We start from the raw sequence: 24,063 nt of genomic DNA on the forward strand, positions 1-24,063 counted from the left end.
AGAGACATTACTCTGCCAACAAAGGTCCATCTAGTCAAAGCTATGGTTTTTCCAGTAGTCATGTATGGATGTGAGAGTTGGACGATAAAGAAAGCTGAGCATCAAAGAATTGATGCTTTTGAACTGTGGTGTTGGAGACTCTTCAGAGTCCCTTGGACTGCAAAGAGATCCAACCAGTCCATCCTTAAAGAAATTAGTCCTGAATATTCATTGGAAAGACTGATGCTGAAGCTGAAACTCCAATACTTTGGCCACCTTATGCGAAAAACTGACTCATTTGAAAAGACACTGATGCTGGGAAATATGGATGGCAGGAGGAGAAGGGATGACAGAAGATGAGATGGTTGGATTGCAGCACCGACTCAATGGACATGAGTTTGAGTAAACTCTGGGGGTTGGTGATGGGAAGGGAGACCTGGCATGCTGTGGTTCATGGCATCGCAGAGTTAGAGACGACTGAATGAACTAAACTGAACTCAAGAATAGCAATCCAGCAATTGTGCTTTTTCCTACAATATCAACTTTTTCCTTTCTACTGGATCATACATATAATATCTTCCATCTTAAAAATAAATAAATACATAAATCTTCCATCAACCCTTCCATTTCTCTCTAGCTATCACCCCAATGTCTGTTCCCTTTAACAGCAAAACTCCTCGAAAGAAATGCCTGAAATTACTGCTTCTGTTTCTCTTCCTAGTCACTCCTGATTCAATTCAAATAAGGCTTTAACATTCACCATTCTGAAATCACTTGTCAAAGTCATCAAAGATCTCCCTGTGGGCTAATCCAAATAGTCAATTCAAGTTTAGGCCTATTATTCAGCCTATCAGCAGTACTGATCTAATTTATCCTCCTTAAAATGTTTTCTTCACTTGGCTTCCAGATTATTACTCTCTCTTGGTCTACTTTTATCTCACTAGGCACGGATTAGTCTCCTTTGCTGGTTCCTTTCGATGTCTTTGCCCTGTAAATGCTGGAGTGTCCACACAGTCAGCTTCTTCTCTCCTACAACTTCTTCTCTCCCATAACCACACAGTCTCTTAGATAAGCTCATGCAGTGTCATGGCTTTAAATACTGTCAATATGCTGACTATTTCTGAATTTTTAATTCAGACATCTTCTGTAACCACTCAGTTGCCTGTTTAACATATCTGACTTGGATATTTAGTAAGTATCTTAAAACTTAATGTCTGAAACCAAATTCTTGATTTCCCTAAAATATTCTATTAATCTATTTCACCTCATTGACAGCTACTCAAAACTTCTAGGTGTTCAAGCCCAAACCACTAGAGTTATCACTGATTCTTTTTTTCCCTTCATATTCCACATCTGATCCACCAAGAAATACTGTTCACTAGATTTTTTAAATATAAAGGAAATGGATTACTGTCTATCTCTGTCTATCCACTGCTACTACCCTGGTTTTAGCCACCATTATCCCATACTTGGATTACTATAATAACCTAAATGACCTCTCTCTGATTCTGCTCTTATCTTCCTAAAGTCTATGGTCTACACAGTATAGCCACTGCAGTGCCCAGCACTTCTTAGTACTGTGTGTTCTTCTTACTATGCTTACTATATTTATCATAGAGTGACATAATGTTTAATTACTCATATGCTTATTGTCTTGTCTTTCATTAGAATGAAGGCTTTTATTTTTCAATTAGAATAGAATATGAATTGTAAGATATATATTTTTAATTTAAAAGTTGAGTCATTTTAACAAAAAAAGATAACAATGGCACAGGAGATATAAGGCACAAACTGTGTAAGATATACATGAAGAACTTAGGATACCCCTTTATTAGAGTGAAGACACTCTGATTTTATCTTTACTTTTACAAAGCAGAAGCTTTGTCTTATTCACTCTGGTATCCTCAGCACACAGAACAGGGTCTGGCACAGCAGGCACTCACTCAATATATATTTATGGGAGGAAGGAGAGGAGGGAATGATAGAGACCACATTCAAACCCAGGATGTGTCTGGCTTCCAAACCTCTGCTATTCTGTTGACATAAGATTGCTCCTGGTCCCAGCAATACTATTAAAGAATTTTTTAAAAGAGTCTTGGACTTCCCTGGTGGGGCAATGGATAGGAATCCAACTGCCGATGCAGGGGATATGGGTTCAATCCCTGGTCTGGAAAGATTCCACATACTACACAGAAACTAAGCCTGCAAGACACAACTACTGAAGGCCATGCACCTAAAGCCTGTGCTCCGCAACAAGAGAAGCCACTGCAACGAGAAACCTGCGCACCACAACGAAGAGTAGGTCCTGCATGCTGCAACGAGAGAAAGCCCATGCGAATCAATGAAGACCCAGCGCAACCAAAAATAAAATAAAAAGTAAAAAAAAAAAAAGTGTCTTCACTCTAATAAAAAGGGTATCCTAAGTTCTTCATGTATATCTTACATAGTTTGTGCCTCATATCTCCTATACCATTGTTATCTTTTTTGTTAAAATGACTGACCTCTTAAATTAAGATATATGTATCTTACAATTCATATTCTACTATAATTAAAAAATAAAACTTGCCATAATAATTAAGTTATAATTAGTAGAATCCAAAAATATCGATCTAGGATTCCTCACTGGTCCAGTGGTTAAGACTCCATACTCCCTCTATTACAGACTGAAGTAAGTCAGAAAGAGAAAGATAAATACTGTATATTAATGCATATATATGGAATTTAGAAAGACAGGACTGATGATCCTACATGCAGGGCAACAAAGGCGACACAGATGTAAAGAACAGACTTTTGGACTCAGTGGGAGAAGGCAAAGATGGGATGATTTGAGAGAATAGCACTGAAACATGTACATCAGCATATGTAAAACAGATGACCAGTGCAAGTTCAGTGCATGAAGCAGGGCACCCGAAGTCAGTGCTCTGGGACAATCCAGAAGGATAGGGTGGGGATGGAGGTGGGAGGGGGATTCAGGATGGGGGGACACATGTATACCTGTGGCCAATTCATGTTGATATATGGCAAAAAAAAAAAAAAATCACAATATTGTAAAGCAATTATCCTTCAATTCAAATAAAAAAAAATAATGGGAAAAAAAAGATCCCACACTCCCAAAGTAGGAGGCATGGCTTCGATTCCTATGGGGAACTAAGATTTTACATACTGCATGATGTGGCAAAAAAATTAAAAAAAAAAAAACAAAACTGATCATATACCACCTAAAATCATGCTGTAAACTATTTCTCATATAACTAATGCACTGGAAAACAGATCAAACCTTATCAGGAAAAATTTTTATTAGGAAACAAACCAACAAATTTATTTGACTGCAGCAGTGGTCACATAAACCTACATATGTGATAAAACACCACGGAACTTAATATGCATACACCTACATACACACAAACGAGTGCATGTAAAACTGGTGAATTCTGAACTAGACTGGTGGATTGTATCAATATTGATGTCTTAATTGTGATGCTGTATTACAGTTATGCAAGATAATGCCACTGGGGAAACTGAGTGAAGATCGTAAGAGCGCTCTTCATCTTATTTCTTAAAACTGCACATGAAACCATTATTACTCTTTTTAAGTAAAAACTAACAAACAAAATCACAGATCTTTCTTGACTTGGAAAACAACATCACACATCAAGAAGACTCTAGAAAACGCTGGCAAGTTAAATTCATAATCTAAGATTAACTTATATAGTGACTGATACAAGGAAAAAGTATGGTGCTTAATAAATAAGTGTCCACGTATTGTTGGTCTTGGTAGTACATAGGGAGACTACCCTCATCCTAGATAACAGAAGTAAAAGCAGGGAATGACTGATACTTAGTCCAGTCGAGGTATAGTAAGAACTACAATACAGCTGCAGCTTAACGCTCCCAAGAGCTGGGGAACCAAGCATGAAACAAAGAGAATGGCCAGAAAGGAGGAAAGAAGGGTAATTTGGGGTCAAGATTCCTTGTGGCTTTGGATATCATAATTTTTAAAAAATTTCATACTATTAGAAGGGAGAAACAATAGAAAATTTTCAAGTAAGGGGTGAGAGTAGGCCTGTTTTACAAAGACATATATATGGTTGGTGGTACTGTGGCAAATGAAACTGTGAAAGCAGAGAAGCAGCTACTTAACATTCCTAAGAGAAAATGAGGTCTGTTCCCAAGCTGCAGAGTTCATAAAAACACAGATCATTACTAGTTTATAGGCAATATTTAAAGACAGGAAAATAGATAAGATTACTTAAAATAGTCACTAGAGAGCTGAGGGAACTCCAAGGAATATTTACATAGAAAAGACCTGCTATGGTCTGAATGTCTGTGTTCCCCCAGAATTCATATGTGGAAATCCTGTTCCTCAAAGGTGATAATGGTATTAGGAGGTGAGGCTTTGCAGAGGAAGGCAGAATGCTGCTGCTGCTGCTGCTAAGTCGCTTCAGTCGTGTCTGACTCTGTGCCACCCCATAGACAGCAGCCCACCAGGCTCCCCCGTCCCTGGGATTCTCCAGGCAAGAACACTGGAGTGGGTTGCCATTTCCTTCTCCAATGCATGAAAGTGGAAAGTGAAAGTGAAGTCGCTCAGTCGTGTCCAACCCTTAGCAACCCCATGGACTGTAGCCCTCCAGGCTCCTCTGTCCATGGAATTCTCCAGGCCAGAATACCGGAATGGGTAGCCATTCCCTTCTCCAGGGAATCTTGTTTTTGCTGACTATATAGAGCTTCTCCATCTGGCTGCAAAGAAAATAATCAATCTGATTTCGGTATTGACCATCTGGTGATGTCAACGTATAGAGTCTTCTCTTATGTTATTGGAAGAAGGTGTTTGCTATGATCAGTGCATTCTCTCGGCAAAACTCTATTAGCTTTTGCCCTGCTTCATTCTGTACTCCAAGGCCAAATTTGCCTGTTACTCCAGGTGTTTCTGACTTCCTACTTTTGCATTCCAGTCCCCTTTAATGAAAAGGACATCTTTTTTGGTGTTCTAGAAGATCTTGTATGTCTTCATAGAACCGTTCAACTTCAGCTTCTTCAGCATTACTGGTTGGGGCAGACTTGGATTACTACAATTTTGAATGGTTTGCCTTGGAAACGAACAGGGATCATTCTGTCATTTTTGAGATTGCATCCAAGTATTACATTTTGGACTCTTTCATTGACTATGATGGCTACTCCATTTCTTCTAAGGGATTCTTGCCAACAGTAGTAGATAAATGGTCATCTGAGTTAAATTCACCCATTCCAGTCCATTTTAGTTCACTGATTCCTAAAATGTCGACCATCACTCTTGCCATCTCCTGTTTGACCACTTCTAATTTGCCTTGATTCATGGACCTGACATTCCAGGTTCCTATGCAATATTGCTCTTTACAGCATCGGACCTTGCTTCTGTCACCAGTCACATCCACAGCTGGGTATTCTTTTTGCTTTGGCTCCATCCCTTCATTCTTTCTGGAGTTATTTCTCCACTGACCTCCAGTAGCGTATTGGGCACCTACTGACCTGGGGAGTTCATCTTTCAGTGTCCTATCTTTTTGCCTTTTCATAGTATTCCTGAAGTTCTCAAAGCAAGAATACTGAAGTGGTTTGCCATTCCCTTTTCCAGTGGCTTACCATACTTTTAAAAGTTAGGTTGTATAAGTTAGCCTGGGGGCATAACCTTAGCCTTATTTCTTTGGCAGCCCACATCTTGAATTTCAAACAAACTTGGAATATAACCTATCTATAAGTTGGAGTTCTTCTCTACTGTTTAGCAAGCAACCTCTTTCTAGGTCAGGCTTTACTTACATCAGCAATACTGTTAAGGTTTCTTGTATATTCTTCAGTTTTCTAGCTCTGTTAAGAAATTATCTTATGATCCAGTAACCTGATAAATATTCAGATTCCAAACCACACATTTCAATACTGAGTTCTTAATTACCCTGGATTCTCTGCTATTGCTTCATGAGTAATAATTAGTCGTAACTTCAACCAGACTGCAAACTCTGAAACCCTGTCTTTGACATAGTTTCCCTCAACACTAAGGACAGTCTTGAGTACAAAACCTAATAAATACTTCCAAATTAACTGCAAAAAAAGACATCCAAGTCTAAACAAAATTATAAATACTTTAAAGATATCTGTATGGATTTGGAGAAAATATTTGCAAATGATGTGACCAACAAGGGATTAGTCTCCAAAATTTACAAAGAGCTCATGAGGTTTAACAGCATTAAAGCAAACAATCCTATCAACAAATGGGCAGAAGATGTAAGTAAACATCTCTCTGAAGGAAACATACAGATGGCCAAGAGGCACATGAAAAGATGTTCAACACTGCTAATTATTAGAGAAATGCAAATCAAAACTACAATGAGGTATCACCTCATACCAGTCAGAATGATGGATACATGCACCCCAATGTTCACTGTAGTACTCTTTACATTAGTCAAGAAATGGAAGCAACCTGAATATCTATCAATAGAAGAATAGATAAAGAAGACGTGGTACATATATACAATGGAATCTGATTCAGTCATTAAAAAGAATGAAATAATGCCATTTGCAGCAACACAAATGGACCTAGAGATTGTCATACTGAGTGAACTAAGTCAGAGAAGAAAAAATATCATATGATATCTGTTACACCTGGAATCGAAAAAGAAATGATACAAATGAACTTACTTAAAAACAGAGACTCACAGACTTAGAGAACAAATCAGTTTCTGGGGATAGTTAGGGAGTGTGGGATGAACATGTACACACTGCTATATTTATAATGGATAACCAACAAGGACCCACTGTATAGCACATGAAATTCTACTCAATGTTATGTGGCAATGTGGATGAGAGCAGGGTTTGTGAGAGAATGGATACATGTATATGTATGGCTGAGTTCCTTCACTGTTCACCTGAAACTGTCATAAAATTGTTAATCAGCTATAAAACGTCTGTATGATGACACAATTTATATTCCATTGTCACCTACCTTCTTTAAAATTTGTATGTGGATATTGACTAGTCAATTTCTGGATACGCTGGGTGTGTATAAAGTATACACACACACACACACACAAACTCTTTTTCCCTAGGCTCACACAATTCTATCTTTTCAAATGTAGAATTTGTTTCAGAAGTAAAGAATCAAGATCATGATAGAACATCATTATCCTGTTTCATTATTGCTATAAGAGTGTGTTTCATCTATAGGTCACTGAGGAAACAAGTTGTGTTCCATTGTCATCTACTTTAAATTCTTTATGAGAGTGTCCATCAATTTAACAGAACGTAATCTAGACTTAAGATACATGAAAATGATCTACTGCATATAGATTATATATGTTGTATAACATTAACACTGTTTAATAATTTTGACATTATGTCTAAAAACACAGCAGAAGAAAGGAAGAAATTTTTTAAAATCCTGGAGTCTTTATATTATATATATGTGACATGGCTCTGTGTGAAACAAGTTTTAAAGAAAATGGGCAAGAATACTGATTAAGTTACCTGTAATCATTCCGATCATCAGCTTTTATTCCGGGCCAATCTCTCTTCAGATACTGACTAGCCAACTTCTGGATACCCTGTTAAAAAATACAAATGTAATATAAATTAAATTATAAAATAAATATTGTGCTATAAAGGAAGCTCTTTTCCTTAAAATATACTACTTAGCAAATCCCATCTTTCTATATGTAAATTTAATTCAGAAGTAAAGAATCAATGATAAATGGCAGAATACTATAACTGGTTTCATTATTTTCAAAGTCTTCTTTTGTTCTCATTTTTAGGAAAAAGGTAAGTATAAAGATGAGAAAATTGAAACTTAATTGAAATGCTTTTCATTTCACCAAACTATGTGACCAGCCATAGAAACAAACTACCCCTGGTATATCACAGGGAACACAGCTGTCCACCTCCAGAGCTCTGATGACTCAGTCTGACATCTCAATTTCCCATCTTTCCTCTGTTGCAGCATTTATTGCATTTCTGAATCCAAGGGGCCAAACTCATATACCAGAAAATAGTACAACACATTCAATTTGGAGCAGACAGATAAATACAGGCTTGAAAAATTAATGCACAAACTCTGGTGCTATTCCATACTAGTAATTTTCAAGACAAGACTTCAGGGTTTGTTTTTTTTTTCTTCTTCTTCTTTTTAAATAATACCATGGCACAAATCACTTAAATGGGAAAAATTTGTTTCACAAAGAAATACCCAATTATTGTTATCCATACAAACATGAACCTAGACAAAACAGTATTTATTCATAACACGTACAGTGGGTATCAGAATTTGAATAGAGAAGACGATTTCATTGGCAAGAGAGGTTAAATTACTCAGAGTATAGAACATACTACTTTTAGAAGGAAACATATGTGGTCCCCTAATATTGTAACAGGGCCCAATGTAATGGATCAGAAATCGTTAAGTTTGGGGTATTCATCTCCATACATGCAACTTTAAAAAGAACAAATCAAGTGCTGAGATGAAGAACAATCACATTAACTGGCTGCCTACTTTCAGCACAAATTGCCCGAGTAAAATCGATGGTGCATTCTATACATGATACCTTTCTAGTAAGGTCTGATGCCAAATCAATTTGGCTTAATTAAATCCACTGTTGAATGCTTCTGTTGAATAAAATAATAATGTTTATTATTTTTTTAATGAGCCCAAGCAAGAATAATAGAGAAGCTCCTTTGAATCTCAATTCCTTTTGAACTTGGCAATAGTTTGGTTTCACTGTTTTCAGGTCCTATGTATTCTGAAAACTAACAAACAACTGCTTATCCACAACACTCTCATTTACATGCCTTGTACTTTAGGGAACACAATTATTAAAACTTCTCTGAATCTGGACAGATTTTTTTTCAATTTTGTACCTTTTTCAAAGCGTTATTTGTATGAAATATCTTCCCATCACTCTCATTCCTACTGGCTGAATTCTTGCTGCTCCTCCTTTAAACTGATTTTTAGATTTCCTAACACAAAATATTAAAATGTATATAAAGAAAAATGTAGAAAGTTTCACTGCCTGTTTGGTTTCATTTCATTAAAAGAGAACAGTTTATCATTCTTTATGCATTTGTTAGCTTGAATTCTTTTTTAAAGAAGTATCCCCTCATGGACTATTTGGGTATGCTAAGGCACAATTCTTATAGGAAAGGCAAGATAAATATTTGACTGCCTAGTTTTGGTCCAAAAGTGAAGAATGAATTTTTAAAGTAACATTATGCACTCACATGTTTTGAATAATGGATGTGTTTCAATCTATTGCAGTCATTATTCTCTCAGTGCTCCAAATGCTACATCAGTGGTCAGTGGGAATTCCTCCAAGTTGGTGCCCACATTATGACCCCAACATATTTAAATAATTTTGTTTTCTTTTACAGTTCCTATTCCAGATCTTCAGTAAGCTAGTTTTCCGAGGAATTCTGATTCCTTTCAGAGAGAAACCATATTCAGAGACCAGAATTCTAGGTACTTCCTTTTGGTCATACTTTGTATCTTCCTCTAAGAGGGCTTTTCTAATCACACTGTATACAAAGTAGCTCACCCTTCACTCAGCTGCTATCTCTCACACTACCCTCAGTTCAGTTCAGTTCAGTCGCTCAGTCGTGTCCGACTCTTTGCGACCCTGTGAATCGCAGCATGCCAGGCCTCCCTGTCCATCACCAACCCCCGGAGTTCACTCAGACTCACGTTCATCGAGTCGGTGATGCCATCCAGCCATCTCATCCTCTGACATCCCCTTCTCCTCCTGCCCCCAATCCCTCCCAGCATCAGAGTCTTTCCAATGAGTCAACTCTTCGCATGAGGTGGCCAAAGTATTGGAGCTTCAGCTTTAGCATCATTCCTTCCAATGAACACACTACCCTACAGTATTCATAATCCTTATACACTGCTCATTGTTACTGTCTGGTTTCAACATGTTTTGTCTATTTGCTGACTATAAGCTCTTTCAGGTACCAATCTTGTCATTTTTTTAATCACTCTGTCTCCAGGCTATATATAGCAGAGTCTAGTATTCAGTTGATACCAATAATGTTCCCTGACTGCATAAATAAATGTCACCTACATAATTTCATTCCTAATATATAATACTCAAACTCCTTTTGTGTTTTTGCCATTTGAAGTTAGAAACCTTTAGACCAAAATTTCTCTGGCTCCTTAATTTTCATACACTCAAAGAAAAAAAACATATACCAGATTTCTAACATTATGACCAGATGGTTTTAATATGATAAATAAGCTCATTAATAAAATTACAGTCAAATTTGACCATCTTCATTATCAAAAGGGAACACACATGTAGATACCCAGGCAATGAAAAAAGTACATATTTTATGAAGATTCAAGTAAATTAAGATTCCTGAGTTTAAAGAAATTGTAATATGTAGACAGAGTAAGAAGCATTCAACATAAAATGGAAAGCAACAGATGGGTTACTGCCTTAAAAGTGGCAGTAAGTGATACAAGTACCCAGGAGGAAAAAATTATCTGATATTTTCCTAACAATTTAAATAATATTATAGTGACTTTTTCAGTTTAATCACTGCTAAAGTGGCTGCAGAACACTTCATACAGAACATGGGATGTGACAGTAGCCTCAGATTATGAGGACTAAGAGGCCAGAATGGCAGCACTATAAAGATACATAAAACAAGTGAACTCATTAACAAACATCTCAACACACTTATCTCTCATAATTCCATTAGGCCCTGTTACAATACAGAAAAATTTCTGGACACTCAGAATACACAAATTCTACTTGAAGTTAAGTAGTTAACAAAACTAGTTAAGTTTGAATTAGAATCCCTAGTTATCATTCTAAATCTTCACCCTCAAAATCATTTTGAAGTAGATTTTATATAATTCTTTAAAATTTTTTTGAAATTATTTCAACTTGTTATCTTTTTTGTGCATTATGAGTTACAAAAGCAATTTCTAGAGATCTAAACTACAATGTTGAACTGTATTAAACTGAATGGAGCCCTTCAGAGATGAGATGAGGGATTCATGAAATAGACAAACAGTGAGAGCTTTAGATGAAAGACTTTATTCAAGTTAGTTCACAGAAACAGGAATCATGACTCCTGTGTGTTCCATGCAGCTGTTCAAGATCTAATCTGCATGGACGCTCAAGATATACTCCATGGCCATGATAGGAAAGGTCATAAATAACACTGCATGCTTCTGAAAGCATTATATACTTAACTGGTCTACCTTTTACATCATGCTTAAGGCTATATCTTATGTATAAAAGGTTTCTTTGTACAGAAAATAAACTCTACCATGAGTAAATGGCTAAGGAAAATAAACCTGTGGCTGGCAATTTTTTTTTAGTTTTTTTTTTTTTTTAATTTCTTCCCTAGCCCACAATATTACTATCTAAAACTGGTGCATTAGACACACAATATTTATTTATATTTACATTAGGATCATTAAAATATAATGCTGATTTGATTTCTAATACAGTTTACTCTGGAGCAGTGGTTTCCACAAAAATGTACTATCAGTATACTCTTTGGAACACCCAATAACATCCCATTTCAACTTTTAAAAAGCTATCAGTGTCTGATGTAAGACTTGCTTTGTTTCACCTCTCAATAACACTTGTTATATTGCTCTAACAAGTGAAGCAACACAAAGAAAGTCACTGTTTAATAGACACTGGGAAATGGACTGATGGCTTAACCTTTTGTCCATTTATCACAAGAAGCTGAGCAGAAGTGTGCTCTCTGGCTCTCACACAAGTTTTTCTGCATCCAATTTTGTCATGAAATTCCCAACATTGTGTAAATGATTGTTAAAAACTAAAGTCCACAGAATAAGTTGGATACTTCTCAAACTGATGTGTATTATACAATGCCTTTCCTATTCTAAAATTATTTTAATAGTAATAAAGAACTTAACACCCTCTCCTTAAGGGAAGTTTTGAAATATTTTTCATTGTTTTGTACATCATATAATTTAAGTTAAAGAAAAAAAAATTATTTAAAATTACATAATAAATTGCCTTTACATATTTTTCTATTCATTCCATGATAAAATGAGGTATTAATCTCATGTTACATATTAAACATGTATTTACATATTTTAAGACTCTTCCTTTTATCAAAAATAAAGATTGTGTTTAAATGTAATTATATAAGAAAAAATGTAATTATTTAAGTTCTAATGACATATTAGGGGGCAGCAGAGGATGTGATGGTTAGACAGCATCACCAACTCAATGGACATGAATCTGAGCAGACTCCAGTAGATAGTGAGGGACAGGAAAGCCTGCCGTGCTGCAGTCCATGGAGTTGCAAAGAGTCAGACACGACTCAGCAACTGAACAACAACGACATATTAAATGACCTATTTGATTTTAGAACCGAACAGAATCAAAAAGAGAAAGAATTTAACACTCACCCATGATAAAAAAAAACTCTCAAAAACTAGCAACAGAAGGAAACTTCCTTAACCTAATAAAAGGTATATACAAAAAGCCTACAGTTAACATACTTCTAGTAGAAAATGAATGCTTTCCCTGTGAGACTGAGAATAAGGCAAAGATGTGCTCTCTCACCATCCTTTACCACATTGTATGTGTAGTCCCTAGTGGCTCAACCAGTAAAGAAACTGCCTGCAATGCAGGAGACCCAAGTCCAATCCCTGGGTTGGGAAGATCTCCTGGAGAAGGGAATGGCAACCCACTCCAGGATTCTTGCCTGAAGAATGGACAGAGGAGCCTGGCGGGCTACAGTCCATGAGGTCACAAAGAGTTGGACACGACTGCGTGACTAACACTTTCACTTTCATGCGTAGTCCCACCTAGTACAACCAGGCAAACAAAGGAAGTTAAAAGAGATACAGACGGACAGGAAAAAATAAAACTACCTTTATTCAAAGATGAAATGATTGTCTATGTAGAAAACCCCAAATAATCTACAAAAAAACCTCCTGGAACTAATAATTAAGTTTAGCAGGTGGCAAGATACAAGGACAACATATAAAACTCAATTGTTCTCCTGTGCACCTGTAATGAACAAGTAGTATTTGAAACTTAAAAAAAAAAAAAAAAGGGATAGCATTGTGGGCAAAACGACACTCAGGAATAAATCTAACAAAACACTTTTTGGAAAAGTCCAAAACACTGATGAAAAAAATCAGAAAATCCCATGTTAATGGATTAGAAGAGTTCACATTATTAAGATGTCACTTATTCTGAATTTCACTTATTCATTCACGGCAATCCAAATAAAAATTCCAGAAAGCTAAATATCAAAAGACTGATTTTAAAATGTACATGGAAAGGTAAAGGTACCAGAAATAGCCAAACAATTCTGAAAATATGAACAAAGTCAGAGGACTCACATTATGAGTTCAAAGCTAGTTACAACACTACACTATAATGTTACAGTGTGGTACTGGCAAAAGAAAGGACACACAGATCAATGGAATAAAAGAGAGACAAGAAATAGATCCATACAAATACAGTAAACTGATTTTTCACAAAGCACAAATGCAATCAGATGAAGAAAGGATAGTCTATATGAATAAATGCTTGGAACAACTGGATAATCAAATGCCAAAAAATGAACATAAACACATATCTCATAACTTACACAAAAATTAATTCAAAATAGTTCATAAATATAAATGTAAAGCACATGTACAAAACATGTAGGGGAATACAAATCTCTTTTACCTCTGGCAAACAGCTTTTGCACATAATATCAAAAGTAACACATGACGGAAAAAATTAAAAATTGGACTTTATCACAATTAAACTTTCCTTTGGGAAAGACACTAGGAAAAATACATGCAAATAACATATCTGATAAAGGACTGCATCCAAAATATATATAGAGCCCTTAAAACTCAACAGTAAGGAAAAAACCAACCCAGTTTTTTAGAAGAGCAAAAGATCTGAACACACACTTCATTAAGATGATGTAATGATAGTAAATAAGTATATGAAAAATATGGAACATCACTTGTCACTATGAAAATGCAGATTAAAACAATGAGGTACCACTACATACCTATTAGAATAGCTCAAATTTTAAAAAATACTACAATGTTAAATGTTAATGAGAATGCAGAGCCATAGGACATGCCTCTATTGGCAGAAATGTAAAATGGTACAACCACTCTGGAAAACAATTTGGAAACTTCCTATAAAATTAAAGACTTCCCATACGACTCAGCAATAGCACTCCTAGGTAGTCCACAAACTGAAGAGAAAATTTACGTTCACACAAAACCCTGCACATGAATGTTTCAAGCGGCTTTATTCATGAAAGTGGAAGCAGCCAAGACGTCCCTCAATAGATGAACAAACTGTGGTACATCATTACAACAGAGTACCATGCAGTAATAAAAACTAATTAAAAATAAAAACTAATAAAAAAATTTGTACAACTTGAATAAGCCTTTTTTTCTTGTTAAAATTTATTTTTTAGTGAAGGATGATTGCTTTACAGAGTTTTGTTGTTTTCTGTCTAACCTCAACATTCATGTTGAAGTCTTTTCTTCCGGAAAATTTTTGGCCATGCTGCACAGCAGGCATGATCTTAGTTCTCCAGCCAGGGATTGAACCTGTATCCCCCACAGTGGAAGTGTAGAGTCTTGACCACTAGACTGCCAGGGAAGTCCTGGATAAATCTTAAATGCATTTTGCCAAGTGGAAAAAAACAAATAAAAAAGCTATATATACCTTGTGAAATAAAATACATGTTGGTCTTTGTCCCTAGTTCCTGGCACAGAGCTCATAAAACTCTTGTAGATAGAGGTGCTAGGAGAATTTTGTTCTAACATTTAGCCTTTGAGCCCCAGTTCATGACACAGAGTTCCTAAGTCTCACTGATTTTCCTGGGTGATAGCAATGTCTTTTGTTCTATCGGGTGACTCGAGGTGGGCTCCTGGATGAGGGCTGGTCACCAGAAAGACCAAGCCATATTCCTGGAATTTCCAGCCCCATTTCTTAATCTCTAGAGAGGAGAAAGGGGCCAGAATGGAGTGAATAATTGATCATACTCACATGATGAAGCCTCCATAAACATCCCAACAGTATGGGGTAGAGAGTTTTCAGGTTGGTGAAAATGCATAGATGGTGGGAGAATGACATATGCAGGGAAGGCAAGGAAGCCCTACACCCCTCCCCACATACACTTGCCCTATGCAACTCTGGCAGAGATGATGAGAGTTCAAAATGTGGAGGAGACACTGGAGATCAAACCAGACTGATAAAGATATTTAGCAGGGAAAACTGACATGATAATGGTTGGTAATGGTCGGCTTCCCGGGCAGTTCAGTAGTAAAGAATTGGACTGCCAACTCGAGTTTGATCTGTGGGGTGGGAACCCTGGAGGAGGAAATGTCAACAGCTCCAGTATTGTGTTGGGAAAATTCCATGGACAGAGGAGCCTAGCAGGCTACATACAGTTCATATAGGGTTGCAAAGAATTGGACATGACTAAGCGAATGAGAAAGAAATGCAAAAAAGCAAAATGGCTGTCTGAGGAGGCCTTACAAATAGCTGTGAAAAGAAGAGAGGCAAAAGGCAAAGGAGAAAAGGAAAGATAAAAGCATCTGAATGCAGAGTTCCACAGAATAGCAAGGAGAGTGATCAGTGCAAAGAAATAGAGGAAAACAATAGAATGGGAAAGACTAGAGATCTCTTCAAGAAAATTAGAGATACCAAGGGAACATTTTATGCAAAGATGGGCTCAATAAAAGACAGAAATGGTATGGACCTATCAGAAGCAGAAGATATTAAGAAGAGGGAGCAAGAATACACAGAAGAACTGTACAAAAAAGATCTTCAGATAATCACAATGGTGTGATCACTCACCTAGAGCCAGACATCCTGGAATGTGAAGTCAAGTAGGCCTTAGGAAACATCACTACGAACACAACTAGTGGAGGTGATGGAATTCCAGTTAAGCTATTATTTCAAATCCTGGAAGACGATGCTGTGAAAGTGCTGCACTCAACATGCCAGAAAATTTGGAAAGCTCAGCAGTGGCCACAGGACTGGAAAAGGTCAGTTTTCATTCCACTCCCAAAGAAAGGCAATGCCAAAGAATGCTCAAGCTACACCACAATTGCACTCATCTCACATGCTAGTAAAGTAATGCTCAAAATTCTCCAAGCCAGGCTTCTGCAATATGTGAACCATGAACTTCCAGGTGTTCAAGCTGGATTTAGAAAAGGGAGAGGAACCAGAGATCAAATTGCTGGATCATGGAAAAAGCAAGAGAGTTCTAGAAAAACATCTATTTCTGCTTTATATGACTGTGTGGATCACAATAAACTGTGGAAAATTCTGAAAGAGATGTGACTATCAGACCACCTGACCTGCCTCTTGAGAAACCTGTATGCAGGTCAGGAACCAACAGTTAGAACTGGACATGGAACAACAGACTGGTTCCAAATTGGGAAAGGAGTACGTCAAAGCTATATATTGTCACCCTGCTTACTTAACTTATATGCAGAGTACATCATGAGAAATGCTGTGCTGGGGTGAGGCACAAGTTGGAATCAAGATTGCTGGGAGAAATATCAATAACCTCAGATACGCAGATGACACCTCCCTTGTGGCAGAAAGCGAAGAACTAAAGAACCTCTTGATGAAAGTGAAAGAGGAGAGTGAAAAAGTTGGCTTAAGCTCAACATTCAGCAAACTAAGATCATGGCATCTGGTCCCATCACTTCATGGGAAATAGATGGGGAAACGGTAGAATCAGTGGCTGACTTTATTTTGGGGGGCTCCAAAATCACTGCAGATGGTGACTGCAGCCATGAAAAGAAAAGACGCTTACTCCTTGGAAGGAAAGTTATGACCAACCTAGATACCATATTTAAAAGCAGAGACATTACTTTACCAACAAAGGTCCGTCTAGTCAAGGCTATGGTTTTTCCAGTAGTCATGTATGGATGTGAGAGTTGGACTATAAAGAAAGCTGAGCACTGAAGAACTGATGCTTTTGAACTGTGGTGTTGGAGAAGACTCTTGAGAGTCCTTTGGACGGTGAAGAGATCCAACCAGTCCATCCTAAAGGAAATCAGTCCTGGGTGTTCATTGGAAGGACTGAAGTTGAAGCTGGAACTTCAATACTTTGGCCACCTGATGTGAAAAGCTGACTCATTTGAAAAGACCCTGATGCTGGGAAAGACTGAAGGCAGGAGAAGGGGATGACAGAGGATGAGATGGTTGGGTGGCATCACCGACTCAATGGACATGAGTTTGGGTAGACTCCAGGAGTTGGTGATGGACAGGGAGGCCTGGCGTGCTGCGGTTCATGGGGTCGCCAAGAGTCGGACACGACTGAGCGACTGAACTGAACTGAGCAGATGAACACACAACAGGAAGAGATAAAAAGGAAGGAAACAACAAAGATGACTCTCTGTATTTTGGCTTTATACAAATGGACAGATAGTGGTATCTTCCCCAGGGATGAATACACAGGCAGGCTACTTAACTGCAGAAAGGGCTGCTGGATTATGATACAAATGATCCTAGATTTAGCAGAAGTATAAGAAAAGAGAAGTCACTAACTCTCCTAAAGTGAGAGATGTCAGGAAAACCTATGTGAACTTAAGTACTCTGGAACTGGATCTGAAAAAGGCAAATATGAATTTGACCACCTGAGAAAGGAAGGCGGTGTTTCAGGTTTTGGCAAAACTTAGATGAAAAAAAACAAACTGTGATATAAAAAATAATAAAGAAAATGCAGAGGAGTGTTGGTGGGGTAAATTTTTACTTCAAAGCAATCAACTTGTTCTTTAAAGCTTACATTTACACTTTATATAATGAACTCTTCTTTAGTATTTAGGAGATAACTACTCTCAAAGAAGTTTTCCATGAAGTTATTCCTGTACTTTAAGAAAGACCCTCCAATGTCTTTCTTTTACATAACTCAGAGTAAAAGCACTATTACTACCACTGTGCTTAAAATGCAATCATAAAAACACATTTTAAAAGATGTTTTCTTGAAGAGTTGTGGTCTTAATAATAACTAGGATACATCATTTTAAGTTAATTTACTGTGCTTATAAAGCTCAGGGTTTCCTTTAATATAAATAAGAGGTAGAAAATTATCTGCTTGAATTATGCTTAGCTATCCAATGAATGTTGCTATTACAACAATGAAGAGAAAGTATGTGCATAAATCCTGTTGGACTTAAATAGAGAAGACATGTTAAATGTCCAGTTTATACAATGCTGTTGCCAATATAACTTGGCAGTTTGTCCAGTAAAAGGTTATATTCCTTTTAGGAGGCTAAAGGCCAAATCTACCTGATATTAAATACTAAATGTCAGTTATCTGATCATTTTCAAGTTCACGTCACCCATCCCACCCAGACAGTTTTGTTGACTCCTATAGAGTTCTTCCATTTATTCCCAAACAATTTATATACAAGTTTTAATCAAGAGAAAATCCTACTGACTAAAAGCACTGACTTAGCTTCTCTCTCTTACTTCAATAGTTTTTACTGCATTTTTCCATTTTTCAGTAGACTGTTTAACCACAAAATGATGATTATACTTTTATGAATTTTTTTTCTTCCCCCCACATTTTGAGAATTTTTCTTTTCACATTGCTAGAAGCCATTAGTAAGAAAAACAATAGTTTTCACTAAGTGTTACAGTCATATTCCAATAGAGATTTATATTATTTGCTGTCAAAAAATAAATTTAAGGGATTTATTTTATAATACCTAAAACATTACCAATTTGAAGACATAAATGATGACACATTTTTAGAGCAAAATATACTAACTTTGCCTTATTTAGAATGTTAAAGAGTCACTAGACATCATCAAAATTATGTTTTTTTCAATTGTTAAAATTAAAGTTAGATTTCAAGGCTTGGATTAGCTGATAGCTATTTGTAAGCTTCTGACTGAAGGGTCTTATTGAGGGGGAAAAACAAGGTAGGTGCTGTTGTTTTTAAATAATAACAAAAGTGTTATATTAGTCAACATAACTGAACTATCCACTTGATCTCAAAGACAGCTAAAAAAGCAGTTCCTTCTTCAAGCAGAAACTGGAATGTTTCAAATCAACAAGTAAATAATTTCATGAGCTGGACCCTTTGTTTTTTGTTGTTCAGTCTTTAACTCATGACTGACTCTTTGGATCCCATGGACTGCAACATGCCAGACTCCGCTATCCTTCACTAGCTCCCAGAGTTTGTTCAGATTCACATCCACTGAGTCAGTGATACTGTCTAGCCATTTCATCCTCTGCCACCCCCTTATCATTTTGCCTTCAATCTTTCCTAGCATCACGGTCTTTTCCAGTGAGTTGGCTCTTCGCATCAGGTGGCAAAAGTATTGGAGTTTCAGTTTCAGCATCAGTCCCTCCAATGAATATTCAATTCTTCAGGATTGACTGCTTTCATCTCCCTTGCAGTACAAGGGACTCTCAAGAGTCTTTTTAACACCACAATTCAAAAGCATCAATTCTTTGCTGCTCAGCCTTCTTTATGGTTCAACTCTCATATCTGTACATGACTACTCAAAAAACCATAGCTTTGACTATATGGACTTTGGTTAGCAAAGTGATGTCTCTGCTTTTTAATATGCTGTCTAGGTTGGTTACAGTTTTCCTTCCAACCGAAGGAGGGAATAGCAAACCACTCCAGTATTCTTGTTGTAAGAACTCCATAAACAGTATGGAAAGCATCCTTAGTTATCTTAAAATAGAGGGGAGCAATCCAGAAGAGACAGACAAAATGTGACTGAATATTTAAGGCCAATGAAAGCCAATCTTCCTCATTTCTCCTGTAGGATAGAAAACATAATTAACCATTAAAGCTAACAGCTGAGTACTTAATGTTCACACTCAACTAATATTTAAAGTCAGGCTTCCCTGGTGGCTCAGTGGTGAAGGATCCACCTGCCATTACAGTTTCGATCCTTTCCTGGAGAAGGAAATGGCAACCCACTCTAGTATTCTTGTCTGGAGAATCCAATGGACAGAGGAGGCTGGTGGGCTACAGTCCAGTTCAGTTCAATTCAGTTGCTCAGTCGTGTCTGACTCTTTGTGATCCCATGGACTGCAGCACGCCAGGCTTTCCTGTCCATCGCCAACTCTCAGAGTTTGCTCAAGCTCATGTCCATCAGGTTGGTGATGCCATCCAATCATCTCATCCTCTGTCATCCCCTTCTTCTTCTGCCTTCAATCTTTCCCAGAATCAGGGTCTTTTCAAATGAGTCAGTTCTTCACATCAGGTGGCCAAAGTATTGGAGTTTCAGCTTCAGCATCAGTCCTTCCAATGACTATTCAGGACCGATTTCCTTTAGGATGGACTGGTTGGATCTCCTTGAAGTCCAAGGGACTCTCAAGAGTCTTCTCCAACACCACAGTTCAAAAGCATCAATTCTTCGGTGCTCAGCCTTCTTTATAGTCCAACTCTCACATCTATACATGACTACTGGAAAAACCATAGCATTGACTAGCATTACTTTGTTGGCAAAGTAATGTCTCTGCTTTTTAATATGCTGTCTAGGTTGGTCTCCAGTACTTTGGCCACCTCATGCGAATAGTTGACTCATTGGATAAGACTCTGATGCTGGGAGGGACTGGGGGCAGGAGGAGAAGGGGACGACAGAGGATGAGATGGCTGGATGGCATCACTGACTCGATGGACGTGAGTCTGAGTGAACTCCGGGAGTTGGTGATGGACAGGGAGGCCTGGCGTGCTGCGATTCATGGGGTCGCAAAGAGTCGGACACGACTAAGCGACTGATCTGATCTGATCTAGGTTGGTCATAACTTTTCTTCCAGTGATGCCATCCAGCCATCTCATCCTCTGTCGTCCCCTTCTCCTCCTGCCCCCAATCCCTCCCAGCATCAGAGTCTTTTCCAATGAGTCAACTCTTTGCATGAGGTGGCCAAAGTACTGGAGTTTCAGCTTTAGCATCATTCCTTCCAAAGAAATCCCAGGCCTGTACTCCACAGGGTGTGGGCTATCACAGAGGGTGAGGGCGCTGGTCATGGAATCTGGTGTGGTTAGTTTTTATGAGCTAGGTGATTTCATATGGTAATGAGTGGGAGGATCACTCCAACAATTGGGGAACCACCCACTCCTCAGTCTTTTGACAGTGCCTTGGAACTGTCCTGGCACCTCTGTATCATTTTGCTTGCAGACTGGGGCTCAAGGTTTAGTTGAATTTGACTTGTCATCTTGGACCAATTTGATTTTAATTGGTTTATGTTATGCCCTTGGGCTATGTCATTCTTTGAAAAGTTGTGTCCTGACTCCTTTCCTCCTGTTTCATGCTCTTTTCCTGAGTCGCATCTGGGTCCACAATGTTGCCTCTACAATATTCTGGAGGGACAACCAGAAAACAGCTGGCCCTTGGGAGAGAAAAATGTACAATATCCAAGCCCTCTAGATAGTCAGCCCTTCATCTTCCATGTTTCCTACAACATGCAACAACAGCATCTCTCAGTGGACCCGCCAGGGTGGGTGACGAACACACAATGCCTGTTAGAAGTCCATCTGTTGGTGGCATCCCTTCAAGGGCAATTGGGCTTCCAGGGATAATGTTTGCCACTTTGGGAGTTAGCCCTGCAGGCTGTTTGGGCCCAAACCCTTGCCACACTTCTCCTAAAGTTACAAACATAACTTTGGACCAAATCTCCACTCCACTTTTATGGAACATCTGGTCTGTTGCCTCTTACCAATTTGTTCTTAAGCCACTTACTAACTCTACAGTCAGGACCCTGCCCCCTTGTAGGCCACATTGCTCCACCCCACTTATTATTAAAATACTCTTAATGCCCCTAACAGGACCAAATAACCCACTCCTTTGTCATTACATCTGCTACTACCTAAAGTGGGTCTATGACAATGAAATGTTTACCATTGGAAACACCCTAAACTGCGCTTATGGAGGACTAGGGGAGGAAATCAGTGACTTACATTCCCTCAGAGCAATAAGATGATAAGGCTTATGACTGTTTCACCAGGTTTGCAGTCTCAGGACACAGGCTTGAATTATTTTACATCATGTTATCTATTCTCATCCACAGTGGACAAACCAGCAATGAGTTAAGATTACAACCCCTTAATTCTACCCAGCACTAGTCACATTGGAGACCTTGGGGATACCCAACTCCAGTCTGGGGGTCCCAGGAGGTAGACCTGCCTTGACCTGCCTAAGGATCTGGCCCTCGGAAGGCTGTCACGCCTCAACCTGCTTGGGGATCCGCCAGTCCATGGGTCCCAGGAGGTCGACATGCCTCTACCTGCCCAGGGACCAATTCTCGGGAGGCCAACATGCCTTGACCTGCTGATCTCCAGGAAGCTGCCATGCCTCAACCTGCCTGGGGATCTGCACCCTGATCCAGGGATGCCCGGGCCTCAGGTTGCAACAGTACTGGGTAGGATAAGCTTCAGAAAGACTCATCCCTAAGGAAGTCCACCCATGGAAATAGAAAGAAGCCTAGCTGTGGTATTACGCCCAGTCTCAGCAATAACTCAGCAGCCCAACAAGAACCCCATTGCTTTTCTGGAAAGGTTAAAAGAGGCCCTCCAAAAGTTTACGAATCTGGACTTAAGACTCTTACGAGGGACAAGTGATTTTAAGGGACAAATTCCTGTTCCAATGTGCATCAGACATCAGGATAAAGATAAAACAGCTACACCAGCAGGACACTGCCGCCTCTTTGGATGAGATGGTCCAGAGAGCCACCAAAACCTTTTATAACAGAGAACAGGAGAGGGAGGCCATGACCCAGGAAAGGGAGAAAAGGAAAGAGACAAGGCATGCCCAGATGCTGACCGCCCTCCAGGGAAGCCCTACGTCAAACCCCAAGTCTTAGGCACAAGGCAAATGCCTAATCTGTAGACAGGTGAGACACCGGACCAAAGAGTGTCCAAACCATGACAAGTCTCCTAAAACTGCTTGCTACAAATGCCATCAACTGGGACACTGGGTGACACTCTGCCCTCAGGACCCAAGAGCCTCAAGATCAAGCGCCAAGCCTTCCCTCATGATGGTTCAACAGGACTAAAGCAGCCCACTCCAGCCAGCCTGCCTGTTACAGACAACCATCAAGGGGCTGGAGCCAAGGGTGCAACTGGATGTGGCAAGTAGGTCCGAGAATTTCTTGGTTGACACAGGGGCTACCTACTCTGTCCTGACCTCCTGCTCCAGAGCCTTCTCCCTGCAAACGTGTACCATTTCGGGTGCTACAGGAAAAACAATTACAAAAATATTCATCTGAGCACTTCTTTGTTGCTGGGATGGATAAATATTTTCCCACCAGTTTCTGGTGGTCCCTGAGTGTCCCACTCCCTTATTAGGAAGAGATCTTTCCCTGCCTTTGAAATCTTGCAGCTATTGCAGTCCTGATAGAAGATGCTTTAAAACTCTCTCTTGGGGGCAAACTATTTTTACCAGCCACCAAGTGAAGCAACTCCTGAATGGGAAAGGCCATTTATGGATGTCTGACCAAAGGATCTTCAGATATCAAGTATTGTTGATGGAAAATCCAGGCCTGACTATAACCTCTTGTCAGGTTCTTAACCCAGCTACCTTCCTGCCTACCCCCAAGGGCTCTCTCCCCTTTTACTCTTGCCTAGAAATTTTGGACCATTGGATAAAACCCCAAGAGGGATTGTAAGAAGATCCTCTGATCAATCCTGAGGAAATCTAGTACACTGATGGAAGCAGCTTTGTCTTGGATGGAAAAAGAAAAGTTGGATATGCAGTAGTCTCCAATTTTGAGACCATAAAGGCTGTAAACCTTTGCCACCAGGTACTTCAGCCCAATTAGCTGAGCTCATAGACCTGACTCAAGCTTTAGAGCTGGGAAAAGGAAAAAGAGTAGCCATTTACTCTGACTCCAAATATGCCTTTCTGGTGCTACATGAACATGCTGCTATTTGGAAAGAAAGAGGCCACTTGACCACCCAAGGGTCCCCAGTCAAATATGGTGACCAAATCCTTAGGCTCTTAGAGGCAGTACATCTGCCCACCGAGGTTTCAGTTCCCACTGTAAAGGACACCAAAAAGGGAGCACAGAAGTGGCATGAAGGAACCAAGCAGCTGATAAGGCAGCTAAGAGAGAAGCATTACAG

At 38.8% G+C, this 24,063-nt stretch overlaps 1 protein-coding gene across 1 annotated transcript in view; it reads right to left on the bottom strand.

Annotated features, from left to right (window-relative positions):
* The window catches only part of FCHSD2 (FCH and double SH3 domains 2), a 243,650-nt gene that overhangs the window by 146,193 nt on the left and 73,394 nt on the right, over window positions 1-24,063 (bottom strand). The window contains exon 4 of the mRNA XM_061380758.1: window positions 7,471-7,547. Within this exon, the coding sequence (XP_061236742.1) occupies window positions 7,471-7,547 (77 nt within the window). The remainder of the gene's footprint in view (window positions 1-7,470; window positions 7,548-24,063) is intronic.

Source organism: Bos javanicus, chromosome 15, assembly GCF_032452875.1.
Source record: "Bos javanicus breed banteng chromosome 15, ARS-OSU_banteng_1.0, whole genome shotgun sequence".
Taxonomy (NCBI): domain Eukaryota; kingdom Metazoa; phylum Chordata; class Mammalia; order Artiodactyla; family Bovidae; genus Bos; species Bos javanicus.